The sequence below is a fragment of the Monocercomonoides exilis genome (genome assembly GCF_001643675.1).
Source record: "Monocercomonoides exilis strain PA203 chromosome Unknown scaffold51-639645, whole genome shotgun sequence".
In the NCBI taxonomy this organism is placed as follows: domain Eukaryota; phylum Preaxostyla; order Oxymonadida; family Polymastigidae; genus Monocercomonoides; species Monocercomonoides exilis.
Window position 1 is genome coordinate 256668 of NW_027150596.1, and position 22933 is coordinate 279600.

Consider the following 22933-nt stretch of genomic DNA (forward strand, 5'->3'; position numbering starts at 1 on the left):
GCATTTTTTCTAAAAACAAACAAACAAAACGCAAAATTAATTCTAAAAAAATAAGGAAAATAAAAAAATTCAGAGGTATGATTTACAGTGTGAATGCTGCAAAACGATATTGACGCATTTACAAGAAGAACTCATTTATCATCTTCTGGCAGGCAGAAGAAGCGCCTGGCGACAGCTGCCACAAACTCGGTTGTCTTCAAGAAGAGAGAGCCGATGCGAATGGTGTCTGTCTCCAGCAGCGCGCGGGTGAGGTACGCAGCAGTTGTCACAAACAGCAGGCGCCCGTGGGCTGTTGGGGTGTCTGCGCTCTTTGCCAGCTGCGAGTCAGACAGGACAGTGAAGAGAATGACAATCGACTGCGGAGCATAGGGAAAGATGATCAGACGCGCTTTGGTGGCATCGAACTCGTCGTAGTGGGTGGGGGAAGAGGATGAGGAAGAGGAGGGCGAGCAGATATTAGGGTCGTTGATGGGGAGCAGACAAGGGGAAGAGCATGGGGCATACAGAGAGACATGAGCCTCAGAGGAAGAAGAAGGAGATTCCAGTGAAGATGAAGGCGGAGTATAAAAAGGCACAAGGGAGGAAGCAGTGAGTGAGTTGAAGACAGGTGCAAAAGCAGAAGGGAGGAAAAGAGGTGAGAAAGGAGAAGAAGAAGGATAAGGCATCTGATAGGATGGAGGAATGGCATTGTAGGTGAAGTGGAAAGGACACTGCAGGACAGCTGAGGCAGAGCCAGAGCTGCTTTTGTTTGGGTTGGAGTGAGTCATCGTGGAGTGTGTGCGGTTCCACATGTTCTGTTTCTCTTCATCGATCATCTGCATCTCCTGCAGCTTCACATAGTCCCAGCACTCAGCAGCCACAAACCTTACAACGCCTGCCTGGACAGATGCTGGGACACCAACCATGCCTGCGCGCTTGGCCATCTGGTTGGCATCTTCTCCAATGCGCTTGGAGAGCATCTGAGCAGAGGGCTTCTCTAATTGTGATTGGTATTGTCCAAAGAAGACGGCTTCGGCTGTGTCGTGGATAAGACTGTGAAGTTTGACTGAAATAAAAATTAAATTACAAAGTTCAAAAATATAGATTGAATGAAACATTAATAACAACAAAGCACACTTGTATTGATGGTCGTGATAGTAATGCTGCGAGCAGCCAATGAATTGTTCTGCCTCAGCACAGCAAGTGCATGGCTCTGTGCAGAATGATGAGAATGCGCAAAGGACTCTATCTGCAGAAGAGAATGGAAGAGAGGCGAATAATCACTCGGCGCAGGAGCAGCCAATGTGCCTGTGGCGAATGTGGCTGCTGGGCGCTGCAGAGAGGCCTGGCGAAAGAGTGGGGCACGAGTGGCGAAGGGAGAGGCAGCAAGTGAGAGAGAAGAAGAAGAAGAAGAAGAAGAAGAAGAACTCTGGGAAGGAGTGGGAGAGCATCTCCCTGATGCAACTGTTGGCAGAGGGGCTGTTTTTGAGGGGGCTGTGATTGGTGTTGGCTTGAAGGTCTGGATGGTTGTTGGGCGGAAGGGAGAAGGCGGGGGAGAGTGTGGAAGAACAGGCAGGCCTTTCTTCTTCCAGCGGAAAAGCACAGGAATAGGAGACCTTACGAATTGGAGAGGCAAAAGAGACAGAAGGCGGAGGAGATGAGCCAAGTGGAAGGAGGAGAGAGGCATCTGTGCGTGAGGGTGGAGGTAGTAGTTGAGTGCAACCACAGACAGCTTCTTGTTTATGGCGAGTGGATTGATGCAGCCAGACGACGACAGCTCAGCCAGTGACATTGCCCTCTTCTGTGTCCTCTTCTCCTTCTGAATGAGAGCAGCTGCTTGTTCAGAGGGAGACATCATCAGCAGCTGCGACAGCGCAATCTTCCTCGATGACAGAAGCATGTTCTCTGCCCCGTTTTTGTTGTGTCCTGAGCGGATCTGCCGCAATTGCTGTCGAAATCGCTCAGAACGCCTTCTTTCCTTCTCAATCAGAAGCGTCTGCACAACAAATGAGTCATTCGTGCCCAGCCCATTCAGAACTTCGCTACATTGTTCAGATGCCTTCTTCAGAATAATCATCGATTTGGCATCATACACAACGGGACTGTCAACTAGAACTTCATTCCACTTTGCAATCTGCTCGTTTCCATCGTTAAATTCAGTCTCGCTGTTCTTGTTTTCATTGCAATTCTTCCTGTCATTCTTTGTCTCTTTGCTTTTCTCTGGATTGACCAGCAATGTTCCGTTGAGAGTCAGCAGATGCTCCTGTTTCATCTCTTCTGCATTCAGATTCTCTTCATCTGCTTCATCTTTGCTTTCAAGATTCAGCCGATTGAGTGGAAGTGCGATGCCAGATGAAGCATACCCTTTCTTTGGCAGCAAACAAGGGGGAAGGGCAAAATACTTGGAACACAAATAAGAAGGAGGCTTAATAATGCCTTCTTTGTTGTAACTGCTGGACAGAACAGAAAAGGCAGGTGTCATAGACTCAGAGCCACTCCTGTTCTGACTCGAAGCAGAAGGGATGAAGTTGATTGGAGGCAGAGAATCCACAGAAAGGATCTCCTTTTCCGCCAGCTGCTCTTCCGAGTCCTGCACTTTCTCTTTCCTCTCTCTTTCCTCTTCTTCCTCAGCCAGCAGTGGCATTTCTGACGGGCTCTCCGGAGGAGACAGAGAGGACAAAGAAGAAGCACGCGACATTCCAATTACAGGCGAAGCGACTGAGTCAGCATCTTCACTGAATGATTGCTCAGACACAGACACAGCACGCCTCTCCTGTCTCAGCAGATTGAGTATGCCTTTCTTGTCTGGTGACTCTTTGGTGTCGAGTGAAAGCGGCTGTGGCTGCTCTTCTTTCTGGTTGTCTTCAGCACTTGCTGTGGCTGGGCGGTATCCTTCCAGCTCTCTCTGGCGATGATACTCACAGTGCTGATCGCGATGGTGTCTTCTTCTTTTGGGCACATTTGTGTTGTTTGTTGCATTTGACACTTCGTCTTCGTTGACCATCAGTTCAGACGCTGAGCCAGCAACAGCAGGAACAGATGCACCTTTCTTCTTGTGTTGATGGAGAATATCTTCCTCTTCTTCCACCACATCCCACTCAGACGCATCTGCCTCTTGCACTTCTGTTCTGCTGGTTGTTTTGCTTGCTGTTTTACTTGCAGCAGATGATGATGATGTCTTTCCTTTTGTGTTGTTCTGATTGACACCATCCATCTCTTCCTCATCGCTGCACACATCCCACTCTTCCTTGTCTGACTCATCCACTTCCACTTTGCTTGATGTTTGAGATGCTTTTCCCTTTCCACCTCTGTTTGCACCCTCACCTGCATTTTCTCCTTCCGTCAGTTTCTCTCTTTCTTTTTCTTCTTTCTTCTCTTTTGCTCTTCTTTCTCTTCGTTCTTTCCGCTTCCTTTCCAATTTCTCCTTCCTCAGCCTCAATCTTTCTTCTCTTTCCTTCTTGTACTCTTCCTCCTCTGCCTCCACATCCTTCTTCTGCCTCTCCTCTTCCTCTGTCTTCTTCCTCTCTTCCCATTCTGATATCTCCTCTCCAATCTCTCCGCTGTCGCTCTCTTCATTCCCATCCGTCTTGTGCAGTTTGAGTTTCTTCCTCTGCTCATTCCTTCCCTGCCTGTCGTGCTGGAGCCATCGCAGCCACACAAAATGCACATCTTCCATTGCCAACAGACGCTGTCTATGCTCTTCGCTCGTCAGCAGACGCTGATGGCGCAACAAACAAGGCATCAGAAACGGATTCTGCTTTGCCTTCAGCTTCAGATGAAGCACATGTGGAGGTAGAGTGTATGGCTGGATGGTGATGGTCAAGGAACGAGGAGTGATTGATGGAACAAGAGAAGATCCAGAAGAAGAGGTTGCCAGAGAAGATGTGGAAGAGCCTGAAGCAGACAAAGATGGAGGAGCAAAAGATGGGAGTGGCAGCACTGTTGTCGTTGGAGAGGCAGTGACAGAAGAAGTAGAGAGAGAAGAGGCAGAAGCAGAGCGAGGCTGAAGATGGATGGATGAAGAGGGAAGCGAGAAAGAAGGAGAGAAAGGTGAGAGATGCAAAGATATTCCTCTCTGAGACAAACGTGCAGAGCGACGAATGGATGTGTCTTCTTTGGGCAGTGGAGGAGGGACTGGAGGAGGAGGGGGCATTTCATCATCATCGTCATCATTGCTGCCACTTTTATCACTTTCTTTGCCATCATCCACTGTTGGAACAGCCTTCCCCAAGCTGTCTGTGTTGAGCGTTCCTTCATTCTGTTCAGACAGAGCATCTTCTGTTGGAATGGAGTTCTTCTCGTCCAACGAGACAGGAGGAAACGGTGGCAGAGGCATTGGCTCTTCATCATCATTCTCATCATTCTCAAAGGAGTCTGTCTTATTGGGCTCTTTTGGAGTGATTGGCTGTCCTTCTCTTGGTGACACAATCACCGCAGGCGCATCAATCGACTCTTCATCTGGACTCTGCACTCTCTTATCTTCTCCCTCTCCTTCTCCTCCTCCTTCTGCATTCTGCTCTGCTTTCAGCTCTTCCTCCTTCTTCCTCAGCTCATCTGCCTTGTGGCACCCTTCCAATGTCCCCCCTTCACACGAGCAGTCACACGACCCATCGTCATCGTTCTCTTCAGCTGCTATTGCATCACTCCCTCCGCTTTCACTGGCTGTGCTTGTCTGCTCAGCTGAGTCAGACTCTGAATCAATGGTAGTTCCAAGCTCCCGCATCCGCTGCCTCTCCTTCTCCTTCGCTCTTTCTTTCTCTCTCTCTTCCCTCTCCTTCCGTTTGATCTCTTCCTCATGCTGCAGCTGGTGCTTCCTCAGCACATCATGCTGGTTAGTCTCCCACTCAATGCTCTCTTCATCAGTCACTGCAAAGTCCTCCTCCCACATGTTGGGCTTCTCCATTGCTTTGTCCTTCTTCCCTTCCTCACTCTCATCCACAGCAGCTGTCACCGTCTCCTTCGGAGGCAGCACATCTGCTGCTGCTGCGGCTTCAACAGAGTCTGCTACGAAGTCTGCTTTGATCGACTCCTCCTCTTTCTCCTTCTTCAGCACAAACGCCTTCTTCTGCTCTTTTGCCAGGCGGAGGGTGTTTAGTGGAGGAGCAGGGGGAGGAGGGAGAGGCTGGGAATGGAGGAGCGAGTAGAGGTATCCAATTGTGCGGAAGAGAAGGAAATGGAGAGGAGATTTGATGTGTGCAGCGAAGGACTGGATGATGTCCAGTTCATTTGCACTTGTTCTGTCTGTGCTGTTGGAATAGCTCAATTCTGTTGCAATGTGCACGCCGCTGCTTTGAAGAGGAGAAGATGGATTCTCTGACAAAGATATTGATGATGATGATACTGTTGATGATGTTGTTGACGATGTATTGACTGATGTATTGATCGATGCCACAATGTCTGCCAGCTCAGCAAAGTATGAGATGTGAAAGGGAGTGACAAAGTATTCCATCCATTTCGAATCCATTTGGATATTCTTTTTGATAAGTTCAATGTTCTTCTTTTGTTCTGGTGACAATTCTGCTGTTGTGTTGAACTGTGTCTGCTTCTGCACAAAACGCATCAGCACCTCTTTCGAATCGCTGGATGATAAGTTTGTTGAAGTTGTTGTTGAACTTGAAGCAGAAGCAGAAGAGGAAGAAGATTCAGCAGCAGAAGAAGATGAAGAAGAAGTTTGATCATTCAGCTGAATTGATGGAGGAAACTCTTCAATGAACTCACTCTTCCTTCCTCTCTGCATCATCAGCATGTGCAGATGTGCCTGTGAACAAGGAGGAGGGGCGCCAACAAGCACGATGTGGCTGAGAGAGTAATGAGGAGGAGAAATAATGTTGGAAGAGGAAGAGGAAGAGGATGATTCATGTGTGGTGTTGAGAGTGAAGGAGAAGAAGAGAGAGCGATGGAGAGGATGGTCTGGCTGGATGGGGATGGAAGAGCCGAAGAAGAGAGAAGAAGGAGAGAGAGAGTAAGAGACACGAGGGGAGGAAAGAGAAGAGGAGGAGAAAGAAGCAGAGAGAGGGAGAGGGGCAGAGGCAGAGGCAGAGGCAGAGGCAGAGGAAGAGGAAGAAGAGGATGAGTGAAGGAGTTGTGTGGAGAAGAATGAGGTGTATGCAGACATTGCTCTGGCAGCAGATGAAGTGGTAGAGAGGCTGAAATATGACCAGAAATCTGGTGGAGAAAGGGAATCTGAATGGTTCGTGACGGAAGAAGAGGAAGAGGAAGAAGAAGAGAAGGAAGAGAAAGAAGGAGAAGAAGGTGTCGGTGTCATAGAGCAAGAGCAGAAGGAGAGGAGAGGAATGTTGTTTGAGTTCATTGTGAGGGAAAAGAGATGATCTTCAGTCAGAATGGAGAGTGTCTGCTTGATGTGGATCTGAATGCCTGCCTCAGATGTGGTGGCAGATGAAGATGACTTATTGGAAGAAGAGGAAGAAGAAGAAGAAGAGGATGATGATGAAAGAGATGATGATGAAGAGGATGTTGTTGTTGGTGTTGGTGTTGTTGTTAATGATGATGATGTGGAATGATCAGAAGAAGAAGAAGAAGATGATGATGGTGCATATGAAGATATGGACAGACGAGAACTGGGATATCTGGAAGTTGTAGTTGAGGAAGAGGAAGAGGAAGAAGAAGAAGATGCAGAAGAAGAAGAGGAGGAGGAGCTTGTTTCATTGCCTTGATTCGTCAAAGAAGTCTTCATTTTATTCGATCTCTGATACATCAGCTGTGTCATAGACAATGTTTTTGCATATCTTCGTGCCACAATCCATTTGGGCAGCTCCTTCACAGCCCCGTTCTTCCCTTTCTGCTCGTCAGCCTGCTGATATCTTGCTTTGACTGCTCTGATAAGTGACTGCTTTCTCAAATCTTGTTTTCTGATTGATTCTGCCACGAAGGGAGACAAAGACTCGACAACTGGAAGGACACTGGCAACAGCAGAGACATAATGTGGATGGGGGATGAGAGAGGAAGGGGTGAATGAAGAGGGAGAGGAGAACTTGTGTGAAATGAGGGAGGAAGAGGAGGAGGAAGAAGAAGAGGAAGAAGAAGAAGAAGAAGGAGAAGGAGAAGATAGTATGCATTGATCATTAAGAGAAGGGTCAGAAAGAGACAAGAAAAGACTCTGTTTGTTCTTGCGAGCCAAGCAATAGTGTGATGAAATGAGCTGATGGAGTGGATTGGCCACAGGAAAAGTGGAGAAGCAGAAGGGAAGACTGAACATGTTGGTGAATGACTGAGAAGAAGAAGAAGAAGATAAGGAAGAAGACAAGGAAGATAAAGAGGAGGAGGGAGAAAGAGAAGAGGAAGAGGAGGAGGAGGAGGAGGAAGAGGATGAAGAATTAGAAGAGGCAGCAGAAGTGGCAGAAGCAAAAGGAGTGGAAGATGAAGCAGAGATGAAAGATATTTGAGAATCACCTGAGCTTGTTGTCGCGACAGGGGGAGGAGGAAGAGGTGGGAGAGGAGGAGAAGAACGAGGATTGCCATTGGAATTGGAAGAAGCAGGAGGAGAAGGACATCTTGTTGAAGAGGCAGACACAGACTGTGTTCTTCCGCCTGCGCCATCACCCGCTGGCTTCAGAGCAGATGGCACATTTGGCCAGAGATGAATGTTGATGGGCACAAAGAGAGGGTAAAAGGAGTCATCTTCACAGAAGTCGGAGGGAGGAGAAGAAGATGCCATCAGCTGGGAGATGATTTTGTGGGGGATGGAAGAGACAGGGAAGCGGAGGGCAGAGTCTAAAGTGTCGGCGAAGAAGGGGAGGAGAGAAGGGGAGGAAGGAGGAGAGGAGGAGGTAGATGAGGAAGAGGAGAAAGAAGAAGAAGAAGAGAATGTTATTTTCTTTTCGCGTGTGAGGGAGACGAGGGAGGAGTGGAGGAGAGAGAGGAAGCGAGGGGACACATTCAGCAGAACACTCGAAGAGAGTGTGTGAGGAGGAAGGAGGATGGTTGGCGGGTGGAGGGAGTATGCAGAGCGGGAGGAGGGAGGGGCAGGGCAGAGGATGGTGAGAGAGGAAAGAGAAGAAGAAGAGGAAGAGGAGGAGGAAGAAGAAGACGTGGATGAGAGGGAAGAGGAGGAAGAAGATAAGGAGATTGTTCTTGGCATAGATGATTGAGATGAAGATGATATTTTTGTTGGCTGAAAGGCAGGAACATTCGGTCTGACTGCTTCAGCAGCCTTCGTCTTCGTTGGGTTCATTGCATCTTCTCCTTTCTCACTCACTCCAGCTGTTTTGTTCATTGACTGCTTCTGCTGTTGCTGCTGTTGTTGATTCCATTGCTTTTCTGCTGCTTCTTCGTCTGCATGTTCTCTGATGAACTTCAAGTCAGGCACATCCAACAGAACAGAGAAGAAAGGGGTGAGGTGTTTCTCTCTGAGAATAGCGAGGAAAGGGAAGAAGGGTGTGAGATATTGCTCTTTCTCAACAGAACCAGAAGAGGAAGAAGAGGAAGAGGAAGAAGAAGAAGATGATGTATGTGTCATCTGAGAGATCAAATGAGAAGAAGAGGATGATGATGATGATGAAGCAGTTGAAGGAGATGCATAGTTCACAAGCGATTGAAGCAACTTTGCCACAAGAATCAGATTTCGTCTGGCTGTTGCATTGATCGTTACTGACTCTGCTTTCACACCCGACTTCTGATGCTCAGCAGACGAAGAAGAAGCAGTCTTTGAAGAGATAGCTGGGATTTTACTAGCACTGGCATTGCTCTTATTATTGAAATTATCCTTTTCTTTCCCATTCTCTTTCTCTCTGTTCTCGTGCTGCGTGCTCTTTGCTTTGAGCAGTCCGTATCCATCTGGATTGAAAATGGCTGGAGAGACAAAGCGGAGGAAGAAGAACGACCCAACAACAGCATTCCTCTCAGACTCAGTCAACACACCCGGATGAGAAGATGAGGCTGATGCATTTGAAGAAGAAGAAGAAGAAGAAGAAGAAGAAGAAGACGCAAAAGAACTGCCAAACGCATTTCTACTTCTGACTGCAGGCGATGTGATCAGTTTCCCATTCGCTGCTGACTTCTGCCTCTCCTTCTCCTTCTTCTCTCTTTCAATGCTTTCTATCCTCCTTGCCACATGATGTGCGATCTCCCTGCACAGCCAGCGGATGCCCCACGGAATGCGGTGGACGGAGTCTATCACTGCAAACAGAACAGCACTCAGCACTTTCTTCATCTCCCTTTGCCTCCTCCGCAGCGACGACTGCAGCTCCAAAGGAAGTGGCGCCTCGTTCTGACCAGACTGGCCAATGGGATCCAGCCGGATGCGCATCTGCTTCGCAATCTTCAGCGGATCAAGCTCCAAATCCAGTGGGTGGTCTGATGTTGTCGAGGCTACGACTATTTTTTGTAAGGGTTCGCCTAAGCTCTCAGACAAAAAACGTAGTCCTTCAGAAGATCTGATGAAGTTAACCCATTGAAATGAACATTTGTCGAAATTGTCAAAAAATAAAAAAACCATCAGAGAAGGCTATAATATCATAAAAAACAAACTTTGCGTAACTAGTCAACATTTTTGATGCAAATGTATTTGTTCTCAAGAAATTTCGAGGATCTCTTGCAGAATTTACTTCTTCTCGAACAGTTGCCTGAAAAAATATTCAGAAAACAATAAATGAACATGCATTCAAAGCTGCTATAAATATAAGCAACAAACTGAAATCAATCGCAACTGCAATTCGTTTTCAATAAGTGAAAAAGATGTTGGAAATAATTGTGTCATCACGTCGTTGACAAAAGCGTCCATGTCTGCACTTGGTATTTCTTTAGATATTCGTATGATGAATTGCGGATATGTTCGGAGAAGATATATCGCACATCCATATTTCTGCAAAGAAGCAACCAATCAATATCAAAATTTAAAACAAATATTCATACCAATTCTTTGTCCCAAAAAGGAAACGCCTTCTTTCTAAATGATTCCTTGACTTTTTTTAATTGCAAAGTTAACTCTGGAAGCTGAACTTTTGCTTGAGAAAAAAGCAGCTTCATGCATAAAATTGTTGCTTGTTCGAGCTCAATGTCTCGCTTCTGTTTTTGAAGAACAACACTTTCAAGTTGTGAGGATTCCAAAAGTTGTTCTTATAATTATAATTTTAACAACGATTACAATGCTATTGACTCAAAAAAGCGAAAAGTTACAAACCGATGTGATCATCTTTACTCGCGATTTTCTCTTTCAGAAAAGTCTGAAGTTGCTGTAAAACTTGAAGTGTCATTGAACTTACGCGCTTATCAATGATGTATGTGATGCTTCTGGCTACAGAGAAAAGAATTTGATTGGTACGTCGGACAAGGTATTTTTTAGATCAATCATTTTTTATTCACAAACAATTTTTACAATCATAAAAACTTAACGTATATTTTTTAATCAAACCAATAGCTCATAAAAATTAATTCATAAACTTAACTGTGCCGAAACGCAAAATAACATTAATGCAAAATATTTGAAGGAATTTGAATCAAATGATGACCTGGTAATTTTACAATTTGGTCTATAAATCCTCCGCTGAAGATAATTTTATAAAAAATAAAATAAAAAATAAAGAAATTAGTATAAGTTGTTTAATATAATAAAAAGAAGCATACCCAGATACGGCTACAGTCACTGTATTTACATCAAACAGAGAGGCAGAAGAAGAAGAGGAAGGCATAACAGCCATCATATGAACAGAAGCCTGCCCAAAAGGAGGGAGCAACATCATTGACTGTTTAGTCATTCATTCAAAGAAACAATAAATTGGAATAAAAAAGAAAAAAACAATTGTTTAATAGAAATATTCAATATAATCAAACAAAATAAAAAAGATAAGAAATAACAGACTTTAGTCTTTCCCGCAATGAAAGGGGTGCCTTCCACCACGTTTGAGGAGATCAGCATGGAGTCTCTTGCAGCCTGTGTCTTTGGGAGAGGCAGGAATTCATTCTGAGAGAGAAGAGGAAGAGCAGCTGAGGCGAAGGTGGTGGATGAGACAGCCTTTGCAAAGGCAGATGGCTCAGAAGAGAAAGGAGAAGAGGAAGAGGAAGAAAGAGAAGAAGAAGAAGAAGAAGAAGAAAGAGAAGGTGAAGAAGAAGAAGGCTTCATTGAAGAAACACTCTTGGCAGAAGGGAAAAGAGGAGGAGGTGGAGGGGGAGCTGCTTGGCTGGATGGATCAGAAATAGAAGAAGAAGAAGAGGAAGGGGAGATTGCAGACAATGATGCATTGCAACGATGAAGAGAAGGAGAAGAAGAACGAGAGGAAGAAGCAGAAGACGAAGGAGACGAAGGAGAAGAAACAGAAGGAATCACAAAAGAGGAGGAAAACAGAGAAGAAAGAGGGATGCTGCTGTTGTGGCGGTGCTTGATGATCCAGTTTGTGTGCGTGAGAGGCGAATGAGGAGAGGAAGAAAGAGGCGAAGGTGAATCAGATGAAGAATGTATTTTTTCATTCAATTTACTTTGAGAAGCAGAAGAAGAAGGAGAAGAAAGAGCATTTTCATTTGAATCATCAGGACATGTCATGAGTGAAGTGACAGCAGAGGCAGAGAAGTGGAGGAGTTCAGATGATTGCAATGAAGACCCATCGGCTGAATGACACAGAGCAAAGCCAGATGCACTTTTGCTGACAACAGAAGAAGCAACAGAGTCAGCAGAGTGGAGGAGAGAGAGAGGAAGAGAGGCATTTCTTGTCCCTCTGGCAATGGATGATGCATGCGTGGCTGTGCCTGCTAAGGAAGATGAGGATGGAGAAGGAGAAGGAGATGATGATGAGAAAATGGAGAGAGAAGCGGAGGAGTCATCTGATGAAAGAGAAGAAAGAGAAGAAGAAGAAGAATACGATGATAACAATGACGATGAAGCAGAAGCAGAAGCAGAAAAAGAAGAGCTATCTTCAATCTTAGCAGAACATTGCTCAACAACAAAAGAATGACAGAAAAGAGGCTCAGAAAGAGATGCAATGGAAGAAGAAGAGACTTGAGGGAGAAGAGGAAGATATGCCCAACTGCTAAAAGTGCCAAAGGCGCTCCTTTCTGAGTCAGCTGGAAATGGATTGTATAAAACAGCTGTGGGAGGACGCTTCCCATTTACAGAATGACAAGATTTATCCTTTAAGACGATGCTGTTTCCTTTAGATGTCTTCATCATAACGGTAACATTGCAATCTTTCCCCTCCTTTTTGTCAGCATTCTCCTGTGTCTTGTTTCTATCAGCAGCAGAATGAGTGTAATTCCACATCATCTTCCTCATGTTCGACAGGGTCTTGCTGGACGGAGGGAGCGATGAAGGAACAGGCCATCTGATGTGATGATAGGCAGTGGAGACAGAAGCAGTGGGAGAGGGGTAGAGAAGAGATTGCTGACAGGGCGTGGCTGAGGGAGTAGAAGAGACAGTGTCACTCAGAGGCTCCATTGAGACCGAGAGGACTACACAGCGGAGGAGGAAGGGCGTGTTGTTTGAGAGAGAAAGATCGAGTGACACACAAATGGTAGAAGAAGAAGAAGATGATGATGATGATGATGATGATGATGATGAAGATGAAGAAAGTGAAGTTGACTGTTCGGAAAGAGCATCTTCTTCTTTTCCAAAGAATGGAGAGACAATTGATTGAATTACGTTATAACAAACTTTTTCATTCATATTCTTTTTATCATAATGATTGCACTGGCAATGCTGACAATCAGAAGAGGAAGGAAAAGAAACAAAACGAGTGTGTGAAAGAGAGAGAGAGACGGGTGAAGCGATGGAAGTGGACCATTGGGACTTGTACATTGAGGAGGAAGAGTGGCGATGTGCAGAAAGAGACAGGGGAGGCACACGAACTGGCTGAGAAGGAGAAGGAAGAGGAGAACGGGTGCTTGGAGAGGAAGAGGATGCAGAAGAGGAAGCTGAGCCAAATGCATTCGCAGCAGAAAAGGGATTCTTAGAGGAAAGAGAAGGAGGAGGCATAGGAGTGAGAGAGGTGGAAGAATAAGAAGAGGAAGAAGAGGAAGAGGAAGCAGATGAGACCAGCTCTGATGAAGATAAAGGAGCATACGGAGGGTGTGTGGTGAGGCGAAGTGTGGGAGATAGCGGAGAAAAAGCAGAAACCAACGAGGCAGTCTTCAGGGGATCCGAGAAGCCTTCAAAGGAGCAATTGTGAGTGGAGCAGGATGTTTCGTGTGGCAGACAAACATAAGAAGGGTCGAAGCTATGAGGAATCAAGTGCTGCAGAGGCGTGTGACGTGTGGGAGCAGAAGCTGAGGCAGAATGGAGAAAGGCCTTCAGAGCAAATGAGCTGGAGAAGGGAAGCCATTTTGTGAGAGCATTTGGCTGGGCGGAGGCTGTTGGGGATGCGAACTGGGGTTTGATCTTTTGCTGCTGGAAGGAGTCAACAGAAATATTAAAGATGTTCGACTGGCTGCGATAGACAATCACTTCTGTGAGCACTTTTCTGCACAGCGGAGAAGATGAGACAGAAGATGGAGATGCCAATGACAGTCTTTGGGAGAGTCTGCTGCGATGGTGATGATGATGGCGTGGTGTGCCCTTTGTCTGCTTGGATGGGATGTCCTCAATCAGAGGAGCAGTTGCTTCATCCACACCCGGCCCAAACAGTTCTCTCAGTCGCTTTCTTTCTTCCTCTTTCGCTTTTTCCATTTCTTCCTTTGCTGCATCAAAAGTACTCTGTAATTTCTGACTGGCTTCATCCAATGCATTCAATTTCTTTTCATCAGATTTGCTTCTTTCTTCGCTTCCCACTTCTTCTCCTTGTGTCTCATTCTCTTCTGCTTCAGCATCTTTCAGCACAAATGCAACTGCACTCCAGAATATCGAGAGATGGAGAGTGCTTATCTGATTCAGATGTGACTCCAGCCACTCATCTATGATTTCATCTCCAACTGTCCTCAACCCTAAGCAAGTGCCTTGTTTGAATAGCCTTGTTTCATTCTGTCCTGCATCCGTATTGGAATCATCTCTTTTCTCTGCTATTTCCATGTGCAGCTGCGAAGAGCTTGCCATTTCTCTCAATTCTGCTGTTTCTGCTCTACGTCTGAGGAATGTCTCTCTGTCAGCATCAGACATGGCAGAAGAGCCATCCTCAGTGTCAGTGGATGGATTGAATTCAGTTGATTGTGAATGGAACAGAGCATCGTGTTCAGCAACAAAGAACGGGAAGACTGGGAAGCTACTCATTGGAATGACAGATACATTTGAGTTAGTCAAAGAAGAGGAAGAAGAGGAAGAAGAGGAGGAAGAAGAGATAGATGCTGATGGTTTATTTTCATTTGAGGTATTTTTATTGAGAAGAAGATCATTTGTGCAGTAGAAAGGTGACAACAGTCCAACAGGATCATCATCATCATGAACATGAGTATCCAAAGCTCCAATGCAGCTTTCCTGTAAATGTGTTGATGAATGAGATAATTTCTTGCATTGCTTCACTTTCTTTATCGTTCTTTCTGTTTTCTTCGATTTCTTTCCTTTCTTTTTCTTGCCTTGTGCACGTTTAGTTGATTGCGTTTCTTCATTGTTGGTAGCAGGCTCCGTCTCAAACTGATTTAATGGCATTGGCACCTCTGATTGTGCATCTTCTTCTCCTTGAACACATTCATGCTTTTCTTCCACTTGTTGTGCATCAATTACCACTTCAATCTTTTGCTCAGTTCTTTTTCCATCTTCACTTCTGATTCCCATCTTCATTCTCTTCAAAGCCGCTTTCCTTTTCGCAGTTTCTGATCTTCTGATCTGCTGCGATGTCCTCAGAACAAGTCTGAAATGCAGCTCAACTGTCTGCTGCGGATAGAGAAGCAACAGTCCATCTTCAACCGCTTTGTTTTCATCGACTTCTGATGTGCTTGTATTCTCAGAGTAATTACTTGATTCTAATTGATTCAATGGAACCAGATAGAACAGAGGAGAGATGAGTGATATCTGATTCAAGCGAATAGCTGTTGGAATAACTTCATCTGATGAAAAATCCAAAGAAGAAGAAGAAGAAGAAGAAGAAGAAGAAGAGTTTGCGTATTCCTGTTGTGCATCGTCTCTTCCTTTCCTTCCGCTCTCTGTTTTTGTCTGAAACTTGTTGAATGGAGATTTCTGTGAAGAACGAGCCATTGTGTTAGTGAGTTTCAGATGGAGTATCAATGAAGATGCATTTGTGGTGCTGCGGACAACAGAAGCAGAAGCAGCTAAAGATGGAAGCTCTGATGATAAGACAAGTGGAGGCGGTGGGGCAACAGTGCTGGATGATAACGAAGGGCCATTTGACTGATAAGACGAAGGGCTCGGCTGTGGAGTGAGTGATGGATAGATCGGGGTGAATGAATAGAGTGTGCGAGAGATGCGGAAAGGAAGGGATTCCATTCCTCCGTTTGAGAGATAAGGATGAGAAAGAGAGGAAGATGAAGAGGAAGAAAGTGATGTGGTGGATGTCATGGGAGAGCGAGAGGATGTTCTGGATGGTGTTGAAGGAGGTGAGGGTGTAGAAGCAGGAGACACATAAGACGAAGAGAAAGAAGAAGACAACTGCTGCTCATCAGAAGGAATGGCATTGCTGGCAGCATTTGGATGTGGCTTGAACACAAACGACGATGCTTTGTCTGTTTTGTTGCCATCAGCAGATGACTCTGCAGTTTGTGCTGCTTCCTTTGAAACACTGTTATTATTATTATTATTGATGTTGTTGTTGGCAGATGCAGAATATGCAACAGAGAAGTGTATCATCTGTGCACATGGGGCTGTTTTGTTCTGTTCGTTTGAACCAAAGCTGTTTAATTTGCGTGTAAGTTCCTTGTGCATCTGTGATGCTGTGTTCTCCTGAAACTCAGTCTCAGACGAAGGAATGGAGAAGAGCGCAGACACATCAGCATCTGAGTCAGAGGACAAAAGAGCACGAATTGATGAGGGGGATGTGGGTGCACGGACAATGAGTGGAATAACAAGAGTGTCGCCTGGCTGAAGGATACTGGAAGTAAAGAATGAAGATGGACTGAACTCGACCGATGAAGGCAATGCAAAGAAAGGTGAAGCATCCAACTTGGATTTGTCGAAAGGCTGTTCAGAAACATCATCTGAACTTATAAACTGGTTGAATCCCTTTGAGAGAGAGATACAAGAGATTTGCCCTTTGTTGGATACCATTGGATCAACAGATGCAATATCAGATAGACTGAACATTCCATTCTTTCTGAATGCATTTCCACATATTCCAGAAATATCTTCATTGTCGCTCTTATCAGAATTGTTAGAAGAAGATGACGAATTCATCTTCTGACTGGTGGCGAGGAAAGAAGGAGCACACAACCCTTGCTGCCTCCACCAGCGTGACCAAGTGTCACGGACAAGTGGATGGAAACTGGCTGGAGATATGAAAGGCAAGGATGATTGGAATGATTGAGATGATGTTGGAGAAATAATTTTTTTTGATGATTCAGAATCACCATTTTGATTGAGGACTTGATTCTCTTCTCCATTTGGCGATGGAATGGATGGGAAGAAAGTATCTGGCAGTTTGATGTTTATGCTCCGTTCGTCTACAAGCTTCGATTTTGATTTGGATTTTCCCTTTGATTTGCTAGATTTCTTAGCTTTTAACGATTTGCCCTTTTTCTTCTTTTCTTTCTGAGCATCAACTTTGTCTTCGTTAACTTCGTCAGCTTCATCTTCTTCATTTTGAACTGTTGGCTCAGCATTCTCATTTGCGGGTTCCTTTGCATCACATTCATCTGCAACTTCTTCAGTTTGTTTTGCATCTTCATCCATTGTATTGTCAACTGTGTCATTTTCTTTCTCATCATTTTTTCCTTCAACTTTATCATTCTTTTCTATTTCTCCTTTTTCATCCTTTACACCCTTCGATTTCTCCGAGTCTCCGTCGCCTCTGATGAGCCATGCACTGAATGGATCAAGCATACAGCACATGGAAGCATCGTGCATAACCACAATCCCTTCTGCAGGTGCTGTCCCGCTGTTGTATATCACCAGACACTGCTGATCAGAGGTCGAGCCAGCAGGAAGCAGCAGATGCCGAAGAGGGTTTCTGATTCCATTCACAGACAACAAATCCACTGACGATGCAGACGAAGCCAGCTTGATAGCTTTGTTGACTGATGAACTGCTGACAACAGCTGTGCTCAGCTGTGGCTGTACGGCAATCACTCGAACAACCTGCCTCCGATCAGCTGCACGCACCATTGAAATTCTGTGTGTCTTGCTCGCATGCAGACGGGTGCCAGCCAATTTCAGTGTTGCGTGGCATCGAAGAGAATACTTTGCTTGTGCAGTTGCAAAGGATGAGTCTGCCCCCTTAACCTGTATCTGAGCTTTCCCTTCTCCTTCATTTGAACGAGTGGCTGTTGATTGTATAGCATACTTCGCTACTGGAAGAGGTGGAGGCGGTGGAGGTGGAGGAGGAGCAGGCTGCCTGCTGAATGTGTCAATCAGCTTCCATCCGATGCCAGTGATTGTAAGTGTACCAGATGCCAATGGAATGACACTGAATCCAAACTGCTGCGAAGAAAAAGGGGGGATTGAAGTGTTGTGAGAGGTGGAATAAACGAATGGAGTTGAGTCATTCACAAATGTCTTCACGTTGGCTGAATCAACAATGTTCTGCCACGACAAATGGCGCAGCTGAAAGAGTCCAGCTATTCTGTTCAGAAACGATGAGGAGCTAGCAGACGCAGAAGCAGACGAAGAACGGGAAATCGACTGAGAAGCAGCGGCAAACGAGAACTGGGCGTCTTTTGGAGGAGCGGATGCTTGGTTCACCAAAACATGGAATGGATCACGTTTCTGCCTCTTGATAACTTTCTTTGCCAGTTTCTGTGCTTCTTCGAGTGTTGTATTGTCTTCTTTCTCGAACTCAAACGTGAGATGAACGTCTTTCAGCTTCAGAGGCAGTCCAATCGGATTGACCAGCGAGATAAACACAAACATCTCCTCACCCGCCACAACTGTCTTTACCACCTCTTCCTCCCTCGTCTTCGCATTGCTTGCCATCTGCGCCCTGATCCCTTCAATTGCCATCTGCCGCTGCTGATCCTCGCTCGGCCTGCCTGTCTGGCTGTCTGGGCTGACAGAGGCAACAGGATCAGGCACCAGTCCTTCCTCTCCATCAGAATCACCACCGGAACGATCGAGCTGTGCTGTTAGCGATGAATGCTTGGACACTTCGGTGGGAATGCTGCTGGACTTCATCAGAGCTTCTTTCAACTTCTCTGCTTTTGTCTGAGGAAGATTGAAGGAATTTCTTTCTTTTTGCTCTTCTTTTGCTATCTTCTTTGCTGCATCGTCCACATCCTGCCACTCACTCAGCAGAAGAGAAGATGCAACAGAAAGCTCTTTTGATGAAAGTGTTGCCTTCACAGCACTCGGCGCTGACTGCGACAGTGCCAGAGACGATGACATTGAAGATGAAGCAACATATGGCAGCTTTGCTGGAGATGGGTTTCCAGTGATTGACGAATGGAATGAAGGAATAAGACGGGCAGAAGATCCTCCACTGCTCACTCCACTTCCTCCTCCTCCCCCGCCACTGCTGCCACTAAAGACAGAATACGCATATTCATCGCCAGCACATCTGTGCAGCTCAGAGTCTCTCTGACACAACAGCCGCAGCATCTGTGGGGTTGTCACAGAGAATGATGACTCATCGATGAATGGGAAAGGCAGGCCACGTCGAGTGAATGGATGGATGGGAGTGCGAAAGAAGGAAGTGAATGGCTCATTGCCTGGCTGTGGATGCTCACACATCAGTTGAGCAAACATCTGTTTGTCTGACTGTTCTTCTTTCTTCACTTCACTTTTATCACCTTCATCATCATCGGCTGTATTTGGCAGAAGCATCTTGTGCTTTTGTGCCTCCAAATGCATTTCTCTATGCTCGTCACCCAATTTGCATGCTCTGAAGAAGTTGCTCAGAATGTCACTCACAACATTCGGACGCAGAGCACTTGGCGGAAGAGACAGAATGGCAAAGAAGACACACTCAGCAATACCTGCATTGCCAGCTGGATTCGACGGATGTGCAGAAGAAGAGGAGGAAGATGGAGAAGCAGTTGGCAGACGAAGGAGAAGCGAGGCGAGGTGCGCTAAGATGGTCAGGCGCTGGTCGTGCCAGGAAGAGAAGGAGAAAGAAAGAGGGGGCATCAGAGAGAGAAGAGGGGAAGGGGATAAAGAGGAGCCTGATCGCTCGTCATAAAAGACAGAAGGAGGAAAGAAGAAAGGAGATAGTGTGTTGAGTACAATGATGTCCCCCGAGTCAGACGAAGGCAGAGAAAAATGCATTGGCGAAGAGGAGGACATTCCAGAAGGAGAACTGGCAGACATGGAAGGAGAGAAGGAAGCATGTGCCAGACGAGGAGAGGCAGAAAGTGAATTCGACACGAGAGAGAATGAACCAATAGGCATAATTGCAGGCGACGATATTCTCATCTGTGCAGGAGAGTCATAAGCAGGAGAAGGAGAAGGAGACGACAGGCCATCGCCTCTGTCTGCTGCTGTATTTGGGCTGGAGACAGACAGGTTAGGTGAAGAGGAGACAGGAGAAGTGGTCAGAAGAGAAGAAGACTGAAGAAGCTTCTTGCGCTGCATGTGCATCTCGCTCTGGTGCATGAGGAGGAGGAAAAGAGAATGCATTGAGTGCAGAAGGAGCTTCTTCTTCTTGTACAGCACAGCTACATTCACCATCGTCGTTGCAAAGCATCTTTTCTGCCTCATCTGCAGTGCCAGCTGCTCCATTATCACGACTGACCTAACTGAAGAGAACGATGATGAAGACACAAGAGAAGGTGCAGCAAAGGAAGGGTTGGGCTTCGATGTGTATGAGAGTGTGAGGGTGGTCAAGGCAGGTGCAGCGACCGTGCTGGCTATTTTTGTGGAGGTGCTTTCCATTCGGAGGGCGCTGTTGATCATCTGAATGGTGCGCTGCCTGTTGATCATCCGCAGCTCGCGGGCGAGAAACATTGAGAAGTAGCAGCAGATGTGCTGAAGAGCGTGCGGCACACAGAAGCGCTGTGAGTGGACAGCAATGGTTGATGCCATCTGGCTGCCAGAAGATGCAAACAGCGGAAACAGCCGTGTGGCCTCAGAATGATAGTATGTGACTGCACTCCCTATGCGCTCAGCTATGTTGTTCAGCTTCCGCTCGATCTCTCTTTCCATCGCCTCTTTCTGTGCAGCTGTGATGGCACCGGGGGAAGAAGGCGCGCCTGGTGGGAGTGTTGTCATAGATGCCTGTGCGAGCATGGGGAGATGCACATTCAGGTGCAGCTGGCACCACGCCACCATAATCTTTGCCCAGTGCATGTGGTGCAGCAGACGGGCATCCTGCAGATCACGTTCGAGTGACTGGTAGAGCGTCAGGGCAGAAGGGAGTGCTCCAAGAAGAAGCACAAGGTCTGCTTGGCGTATGCGGAGATACTCGAAGGAGGTTGCGGAGATGCTGGTAATCATTCAAAATTATAAAAATTATAAAAATTATAGTTACATAAGAAATAGTCACATAAGATATATCAATGATAATTACAATAAATAAATAAATAAATAAATAATACTAATAAGATCAGACCATGTAGTTCCGTCAGGGTATTTGTTCATCTTCCTCTCTGTTCCAAACAGCCCACCCCATCTGGCACTCCCACTGCCTGGCCCGCCGCCTTGTTTCACGTCTCTCTTCACTCTGTTCTGTTCTGTGCAGACATAAGGCAGAAAGAACAGCGCAAGCAGCTGCAGCATCAGCTGCTCAACATCATTCAGATTCTGCACAGACAGATAAAGTCCCTTTGCAGATGGCTTGGCAGACGAAGAAGAGGACGACAAATTTGTGTATGAGCCATATGCACCACGTGGAGAGTATATCGACGCCACAACAGGCAGCGGCGTGAGCGAAGGAAGCTCGCCTCCCATGAGAACTGACTGCGACGGTGGGAGCGTTGGGAATGTGAGTCTGTCGCTCTGAAAGCGGTTGATCTTGTTGTGTATTGGGGCAGGCTCCAGCTGAGCCATGAGCATCTGCTGCGGAGAGAGCACATTGTGTGCATTTCCCCCACTCACGGCAGTTGTCACGCCGGTGCCTTCCTGCTGCTTCGACGGCAGCGCCCCGACGAAGAAGAGCGGAGTGGCTGAGTGCAGCCCGCTTGACAGGACAGTCGAGACAAAATTGGGAAACTGCTCGCGAAGCAGCTGCTTCTGCTTGGAAATGGCAGAAATGGCAGATGTGGCTTTTGTTGGTGCTTTGCGACGGCTGATGTCAAAATGTTCTGGAAGAGAAGGAGGAAAAGAAGGAGAAGGATTTCGTTTGGGAGATGTTGGAATGTCATTTGAGAGTAAATTGATGCCATCTGAAAAGAGGCCACTTGAAGAGCTCGATTTATTGCTGATGTTAGCAACACTCAGCATTGTTGCAGAAGAAGAAGAGGAAGAGGAAGAAGCAGAAGAAGCAGAAGATTGAGCTGACATTATTGACAGTGCTGTCTGAGAATGTGTCTGCTCTTCCAATGGATTTGACAGAGGATCCACATTAGACAGCGCGGTGAAGGTGATTTTGGGAGAAGACATTGGAGTTGTGTCTGAAGGTGCTGGTTGTTGTGATGCGTCTGCTGAAGACGATGTGTTTTGCGAGACAGTTGTTTGATTTTCAACCTTTTGAATATGTTCATCAAACATTTCTTTGTTTTCTTTCTTTTTTGGTTGAGCAGCTGATTCTTCAGCTCTTTCATCAAAGTTCTTTTCTTTTTCTTGCATTGTCGCAGAGTCTTTGGTGCTTTGTTGTTCTGATGCTTTGTCTCTTTGTTCCTTTTGCTCTCTTCTCTCTCTTTCGCTTTTCATCTTCTCGTGTTGTATTTTCCATTCTGTTTCCCGACTGTTTATTTCAACACAGAACACATGCATCTTCAGCTCAGACGCCACAAGTGCAAGAAGATAATCGATATCTACCTGCTTTTGCGGATCTCGCTCGTTGTTTTCTTCCACAGAATGAAGAAGCACAAGAACAATTGGCGTATTTGGATGAGAAAAACAGTGGGTCAAGGACTGTGGAAGAGCAGTCTGAAAATAAAATTTTGTATAAATTGCAAACAAACATAATGGAGGAATTAATTGTTTGTTAAAAAAAATATGTGTGTCAATAAGAATAGCAAACATTCATTCGTTGAAGCAATTTGCGAAAGGTGCCTATTACATCATCTTCCAAGGTGCTAACAACAGCAATTGTACCAATTGGATGATAAATGGAAGTGTAATTTGTCATAAACGCAGCCCTTTGTATTATTTTCATGATTTCACTAAACCAAGGAGTTTTAACATGATTGAAAAATGGAAGTAAATGCTGAACAGAAGATGTCGAAGCACCATCAAGAGTTGATAAAGAAGTGCAAAAAGCTGGAATATCTGAGATAAGAGGCGGTAACGATGGGTGATTTGATCGCATGCATTCCATTAAAGCTTCTTCAATTGAATTCATCTGAAAATGCAAAAAATAAATGATAAATACATGAAAATTTTTTGAATATACATACAGATTCCATTTGTTTAAGTTCCAATAGTGTCACAAATTGGACCTTAAATTCTTTAACTGTAAACTGTTTCTCTTCTGCTGTCATAATTTCAACTTAACATTCAACAAACGTTTGTGACAAAATAATATAATATTTAAAATGTGAATTGTGACGTTTAAAGAAAGAGAGAATATAGATTATAAATTCAATAATTCAAAACAAAAATACCATTTGTTTGTAGAATCGTAAAAGGGTCAAAAAGCTCTTTTACAGAAAGGTTATTTTTCGTACAAAGATCTTCTGCAAGCTGCGATGAAAGAAGAAGTACCTGAGGCACAGGACGCAATCCAAATACATCTGTTGCATCCCAGAAATCTCCCATAGAAACAAAATGTTACAAAGGTCTTTATTGTTTAAGAAAACAACAAGGAAACAAGAAAATTGATCTTTGTCTATCTGATTAAGGTTATTTTTGGTCAAATTGAAAAAATGCGGTTAAGTTGAT

General features: G+C 45.5%; 1 protein-coding gene across 1 annotated transcript; it reads right to left on the minus strand.

The window, feature by feature from the left end:
• Positions 1–131: 131 nt before the first annotated feature.
• On the minus strand, positions 132–22810 carry MONOS_9455 (putative Ras GTPase-activating-like protein IQGAP2/3; the record flags this gene model as incomplete). Its single annotated transcript, XM_067879955.1, has 13 exons — positions 132–1045; positions 1117–9371; positions 9466–9560; positions 9629–9799; positions 9850–10052; positions 10118–10231; positions 10446–10480; positions 10561–10679; positions 10796–20375; positions 20502–21979; positions 22074–22394; positions 22450–22541; positions 22657–22810. 13 exons carry the CDS (start codon positions 22808–22810, stop codon positions 132–134), a joined length of 21531 nt encoding a protein of 7176 aa, XP_067720770.1.
• Positions 22811–22933: the final 123 nt, after the last annotated feature.